Source organism: Protobothrops mucrosquamatus, unplaced genomic scaffold (genome assembly GCF_001527695.2).
Source record: "Protobothrops mucrosquamatus isolate PMUCROS unplaced genomic scaffold, P.Mucros_1.0 scaffold1829, whole genome shotgun sequence".
NCBI lineage: Eukaryota > Metazoa > Chordata > Lepidosauria > Squamata > Viperidae > Protobothrops > Protobothrops mucrosquamatus.
Window position 1 is genome coordinate 248,372 of NW_015387962.1, and position 7,271 is coordinate 255,642.

The 7,271-nt window shown below is 45.6% G+C and overlaps 1 protein-coding gene across 1 annotated transcript in view; it reads left to right on the top strand.

Moving 5' to 3' along the window:
• The window catches only part of TADA2A (transcriptional adaptor 2A), a 57,326-nt gene extending 55,123 nt beyond the window's left edge, over window positions 1-2,203 (top strand). Inside the window, exon 16 of the mRNA XM_015823306.1 lies at window positions 1,757-2,203. Within this exon, the coding sequence (XP_015678792.1) occupies window positions 1,757-1,942 (186 nt within the window). The 3' untranslated portion in view covers window positions 1,943-2,203. The remainder of the gene's footprint in view (window positions 1-1,756) is intronic.
• The last annotated feature ends 5,068 nt before the right edge of the window (window positions 2,204-7,271 follow it).

The following is a 7,271-nucleotide window of genomic DNA, read 5'->3' on the forward strand; positions in this document are numbered from 1 at the left end:
GGCTTTCAGCCCTCCTCTTTCCCGCGCATCCTGGATAATCTTGAACTTCACTCTTGGCTTTTTTCCTGACCATATAAACCTATTAATACCCTTTTGCCATTCATCTAATCCAGCATCCTTCTTCAAAACCGGTATCATTTGAAACAGAAATAAAAACTTGGGAAGTACATTCATTTTAATAACTGAAATCCTACCTAACTGTTCTGCTGGGTTATATCAGAGCATTTTCTTACTCGTGTAAAGGGAAAAAAGTGGCAGTTGGTGTCTCCACCGCAGTCATTATAGCACTGGGAACTTAAGAAGAGGGCTAGAGTTTTTAGGATCTGCTGGCATTACTAAGGTGAACAGCAGATTCACAAGCTCTTATTTCGGCCTCCAGAAGACGCAAAGGGCTTGTCATGTAATTAATGTCTAGCAAGGTGCTTTTTCAAAAGGCAACTGGGCTTTCTGTGGTTTTTTTTTCTCTTGAAGATGTTTCGCTTCTCATCCAAGAAGCTTCTTCAGTTCTGACCGAATGGTGAGGAAGGGAAGGATGACTGCAAGGAATATAAATCCTTCCCTTCCCCACCATTCAGTCAGAACTGAAGAAGCGTCTCGGATGAGAAGCAAAATGTTTTCAAGGAGAAAAACAAACAAAAAAAAGTACGTTGGGGAGAAGTACGACCTGGGTGACCGAGAATCTCCATAGACCAGGGGTCCCCAACTTGGCAACTTTAAGACCTGTGGACTGGCTGGGGAATTCTGGGAGTTGAAGTCCACAGGTCTTAAAGTTGCCAAGGTTGGGGACCCCTGCCATAGACATTCCACACATAGTTGCTTTTCAGAGTTGGGCAGAACCAGGTTTATGAAAAGGTACCGAAAAGGACTGACTAATCTTACTGTTGGGGGAAGGTGGTGGTGAAGAGACAGTCTGATTGGCACCTGTCAATTATCCTGCGTTAGGCACAGCTAGATCTCTGACTTAGAATGCCCAACTGTATTATGAAGCAAATTTTTCTGCACAGCCAGTTTGGGAAGAGTAGAATTTCTGACTTGTTACCAAGACCAGATGTTTTGAACATGGGTGAGGGGGTGGTAGTCCTCAACGTATAATGCTAATCAAGCCTGGCAATTATGGTCATAAACCGTGATGGTCGTAAAGTGAGTCACCCTGTGATTGGATCCATTTTTACAACCTGTGTTTGCAGCAATTGTTAAGTGAATCCCACATTCATAAAACAAACATCACTGTCTTAAGCAGACCCATTGTTCATTATGGGACATTTTTTGACAGAAATCAGAAGTAAATGCTTGTTTCCAGCGAAAACATCATAGATTGTGGTCATGTGACCGCAAATGGCCATAAATGCAATTTGCTTGCTGAGTGCCCCAAATGCAACCACGTGACCAGGCGGGAGGGGTGATGCTGGCTGGGGAATTCTGGGAATTGAAGTCCACATATCTTGAGGTAGTTAAGGCTGAGAATCATTGATCTAGAACGAACATTGATGGATTATTAAGCAGATGCATTCTTACTGAAATTGGGAGAATTGGGTTGAAGTGAGGAGGAGAGGGTGACAATGCTGGCTTGGGAATTCTGGGAATTGAAGTCCACAAATCTTAAAATCGCTAAGGTTGAGACACACTGATGTAGAATGAACGTCGGGGGGTTATTAAGCAGATGCAGTCTCGGTGAAGATGGGAGAGAGGATGAAAATGAAGAGGAATGGGTGATTGTATGTAGGACACATGACTAACCAGAAGTGGTTTCTCCTAGCTCTGTCAAGTGGTACGGTTGGTCCCTGGAGCATACCTAGAGTACAAAGCCGCCTTAGTCAACGAGTGCCACAAACAAGGAGGCCTGAGGCTCGCCCAGGCCCGAGCCCTGATCAAGATCGACGTGAACAAGACCAGGAAGATCTACGACTTCCTCATCCGAGAAGGATCCATCACCAAAGCCTAACAGAAAAACAGAAACTTTTTTTTTTTGGTTTTTTTTGGGGGGGGGCTTCTGCACCTCGTGCTTTTGAAGCAAAGATTGGGGCTTTGTCTGTCCTTTGCAAGATGGAGAAGATCTCTTTGCAAACTTCCTTTACATTTCCTCGGTTCTTTTTAACTCTGGTGTGTGTGTGTAACGATTGTGTGCCCTGTGCTGCTACGAACTTTTTGGAAAGAAATAGTAGGATATGTAATCTATTAATAAAATATGAGTGGGTAGTGTATATCTCACACTTCTGATAGCTCTAAAAGAGAAGCGTGGAAGCTTTTTGCTTCAGCGCTACGAGCGGGCATAAGTATAGGTCTGAAACACTTCATACTCGCTTCTTGGAACACATTTTGTGCTCAGCTTTTGTGTGGGAGAACCGGCAGAAAAATTCCTCTTCCTTTTTTTTTTTTTTAAAGGAGGCTCGGTGAATGCTAGAGGAAATAAAGCCTTCATCACCTGCTCATGTTACCCATTCTAAAATTACAACATTCAGAAGGAGGGAGGGAGGGAGGGAGTGAATTCAGCACAGGATGGAGCATGGAGCAGAATAATTATTAATCACTTCTTTTTCATGTATCTGAATTCTACATCAAGGATTCAAATATTAGGTGCGTGTAGGGTGTATATGGGGCGGCTGAGCTGGGAGGGTCCATGAGGTTTAGGATAGTGAAATACGGGTTTTGGCAAATGGATTGACTTATAGCAATAGCTTTTAGGTTAATATACCACCCCATAGCACAGCCCCCTCTAAGCAGTTTACAATGTCAGCATATTGCCCCCAACAATCTGGGTCCTCGTTTTACCGACCTCTGAAGGGTGGAATTCTGAGTCAACAACCTTGAGCTGGTCAGGATCGAACACCGGCAGTTGGCAGAATTAGCCTGCAGTACTGCATTCTAACCACTGCGCCACCAAGGAACAAAATGTTATCGAGGATCAGAGTGAGGAGGTATGAACAAAATTATGAACCTCTAACTTGATTACTCCAATAGGCCTTCTTGTGTTCCCAATCCTGGTAGTCTGCTGGGAGTACTTAATACTGAGGACTAGCCTTTGAAAATAGCACTGTGGGGTCCTTGAGGGTCTCTGAGCTTGATTGGTTTTTTTTGCAGACATTTCATTACCCAACTAGGTAACCTCATCAGTTTGCAAACCCCGCTCCCTTCTAGCACTGATGACGTTACCTAGATCGGTAATGAAACGTCTGCAAGAAAACAACCAAGCTCAGAGAGCATCAAGGACTCCACAGTTCAGTCCTCAGCTAGAAACATTTTCTTCTGTTAATATCAGCACTGTTTTGTTACGGTCTCAGACGGTAGTCTGAGCTAACGAAGCTATGTGTGCATTTTGGGCAGACATCTCAAACACAAGGCCCGGGGGCCGGATTTGGCCCGCAAAGTGGTTTCATGTGGCCCGCGAAGCCATCCTGGAAACTGAGGGAACGGCCCCCACTTCCTTGGCCCTGGCCCAGGCCAGCCGGGAGCCAATGTATAATTTTGTGGTGGCCATCTATGCTGAAACGCATTCAGTCTTAGCTCCACAAGGACATCTGGAAACAGCGAGGAACCAGCCCCTGCTGTGTTGCCCCCGCCCCCTGGGTGCATGCTGGGGAGGTGTTCCCTTTGTGAGGAATGAAGAAATGCACCATCGCCTGGAAGTGGCCAGCAAATGGCCCTTGCTTACTTCACATATCCGGCTTGATGGGCTCTGGGGGGAGGGGTTTTGGCAGGCAGCGGGACGCTCTCACAGCGCCGAGAGGCTGAGCCGGGCGGCGCAAATCCCAAAAGAAGCCCAACACTGCCCAGCCCCCAGCCTGCCCGGTTTTGGCAGGCAGCGGGGTGCTCTCCTCACAGTGCCAAGAGGTTGAGCTGGGCGGTGTGAAGCTCGCCAGCTTTGCACCTTGCTGCCTGCTGAAACTGGGCAGGCTGGGGGCTAGGCCGCATTGCACTTCTCATCAGATTCGCACCGCCCGGCCCGGCTCAGCTCTTGGCGCTGTGAGGAGAACGCCCCGCTGCCTGCCGAAACCACACCCACTCCATCTATGCCCACCCAGTAGGCCGCACCCACCCTGGCCACACCCACCCGGCCCCCTGAGGGCAACCACAATGCTGATGCGGCCCTCAATGAAATTGAGTTTGACACCCCTGATTTTGGGCATAAAAACTAGAAACTTGTCAAATTATAATCATGCAGGCCCTGGGTTATATTATCTATTAGCACTTCAGGGAATAAAAAGAGCCTTGTCACTAGGAAGTGTCCTGCTTTCCAAGAAGTAACACTGCATCAGCAGTCTGGCTGGTGAAACTTCTAAAAAGGAGCACAGCACAGCAAAATTTCTACCTTGAGTCTGTCCTGTGCTTGTGATTAAATATTAAAATCCATGCAAAATACAGGTAATCCTTGACTGAGTGACCACAATCGGGACCAGAATATCTGTTGCTAAGCAACACTGTTGTTAAGTGAGTTGTACCTAATATGACTTTTTGCCATGGTGGTTAAGTGATTCATACAGTCATTAAGTGAAACCGGCTTCCTCCATTGACGCTGGCTGTGGAAGCTGGCTGGGAAGGTTGCAAATGTCAATCACATGATAAGATGCTGCAACAATTGTAAATACATACCAGTTGCCAAGTGCACCAAATTTTGATCGTGTTGACTGTGGGGGTGTTGTGATGACTTATGTGTGAGGACCAGTCGTAAGTCAATTTTCAATGCTGTTGTACCTTCAAACAGTTGCTAAATGAATGGTTGTAAATTGAGGACTATCTGTAGCTAAAGCTATTGCATTTTAGCAATAGATACTCCACTTTGGAGAAGATGCGAGGGTCCTGCTTTGAGTTCGGAACAATTTCAGGGCGTTGCAACTTGGAAAGTAGCAGAGTAACCCTAAAACTTCCTCAGACATATAATAATAATAATAATAATGATGATGATGGTGTTGGAAGGGACCTTGGAGGTCTTCTAGTCCAACCCCCTGCTCAGGCAGGAAACCCTACACCATTTTGGACAAATGGCTGTCCATTTTCTTCTTAAAAACTTCCAGTATTGGAGCATTCACCGCTTCTGGAGGCAGATTGTTCCACTGGTTAATTGTTCTAACTGTCAGGAAGTTTCTCCTTAGTTCTAGGTTGCTTCTCTCCTTGATGAGTTTCCATCCGCTTCTTGTCCTGCCTTCAGGCGCCTTGGAAAATAGCTTGACTCTCTCTTCCTTGTGGCGGCCCTTGAGATATTGGAACACTACTATCATGTCCCCCCTCGTCCTTCACAGAATGTCCTAAAAAAAAGTGTCACTTAGATTGACAGTACTGTCAACCTTGAATTTTAAAACCCTAAGCACGGTTGAACTGAATTAAAACCCTAACATTGTAAGATGGACTGGCCATGGAAATGGCAATGGAACACTCCTGTACTCTGATCAGAAAACCGACGACAAATGAGTCCAGCATAAACTAAGGGAGTCTTGACCTTTAATTTACTATACTAAAGCTGCTTTTTGACACACAAGTTTCTCCATGACCTCACGGCTGGTGCAAACACAGGCTGCCAAAGAGAGCGCCACTCTAAATATAACTCCTGTGCCATTCAAATCCATGCAATGGGAATAAATTCAGCCGCGGTGTGTTTTTGAAAGGCATGGCCCTGCTCTGTGTCACCCCCTTTTATGTACCTCTTAAAAGGCAGAGCCAGATTTAGAAAAGGCTTGTCACTAAAGTATGACTGCCTGGCCGACAATGGTCACAGTTCAGGCAACACTGAATCATAAAGATAAAAGAGCCATAAAAATAAGAGAGCCAGTTTAGTTAATGCACCAAGTTAGAAACTAGGACACTGGGAGTTCTAGCCTTGCTTTAGGCATGAAAGCCAGCTGGATGGCTTTGGGCCAATCACCAGGAGACTTGAGAGTTCTAGTTCTGTCTTAGGCATGGAAGCCAGCTAGATGGCTTTGGGCCAATCACCAGAAGACTTGGGAGTTCTGGCTTAGTGACTTTAGTCCAGTCACACTCTGGTTGTGAGTTATTGTGGAGAAAATTGTAAACAGCTCGCAGGTGCTCTGCCCAACAGTTGGCAGAGTAGTGTTTTGATTAGCAAACAAAAATATTTTTTCTCCAAATAAACCTGACTCCTTCTCTTGATCCAAAAGTTTAATTATCACACACACAAACACAAAAGGCTAAGAATTCAGCAGCGTTTTATTCCTAAGCACAAAATGTGCTGAGAGGCACCAAGTAGCGTTGTAAAAAGGCAGACCTTTGCAGGATGCAACAGTCAAAGCTTGTAACCCAAATAGGAAACAAGACGACTATTAGATCTGCTGAATTGAAATAACGCAGAGAGCAGCTGGGGCAAAATGGAATTCTTCACTTGGAACAAGCCAGCATTTTCCTCATTTATCCTGGCTTTCAGTCTGGAAACCAAGAAACAGTCTGTTCGCAATTTGCTTTTGTGCCTGGTCCTTCGAACGCCTTGTCATGTTGGCAGCGGGGTGGCTATTTTTACATAATGGAGCTGTAGCCAAGGAGCATGGTGTTAACCCAGCAAAAAATAATAATGAGATGGAAAACAAGGAAAGAAGGATTTTTTTTCCACACACACACACACACACACACACACTCTGAGTATTGGTGCTTGCTATGCAACAGTGCTCAGTCAGGCTGTGAAGCTGCTGCCCATTGTAAGGCTTAAAAAGCTGGGCAGCAAAGGCCAATTTGGCAGCCTGATTAATATATGCAAAGTATATGAACAGTCCTGCTAACTCAGGGGTTTTCAAACTTGGCTCCTCAGCCAGCGTGAATTCTGGGAGTTGAAGTCCACAAGTCATAAAAGGGCTAAGTTTGAAGACCCCTGTGTTAACCAGTCTCTAATCCAGCCCTTGTCAACCTTGGCAACTTGAAGATGGGTGGACTTCAACTCCCAGAATTCCTCAGCCAGCATGGGTGGACTTCAATTCCCAGAATTAGCCAGCCACCATGGGTAGACTTCAACTCCCAGAATTTCCAGCATGGCTGGCTGAGGAATTCTGGGAGTTGAAGTCCATCCATCTTCAAGTTGCCAAGGTTGGAAAATACTGCTCTAATCCATAATTGATTTTTTTTTAGGCTAAAGGGTTGAGAATAACTAGCAGTTTTTGAGGTCCATGAAGCTTCAAGCTTGCCATCCAACCGGTTTAGCAACATTCGCCATATAGGCAGGTGTCCCTATTGTGGAGCCAATGAAGCTCATGAATTAGCATCAGTCCATCACCTGTCAAGCTACAGTTCTTCATTCCCCAGTTATCTTACCTCTGATCTCACCAAGGTGCAGCCAG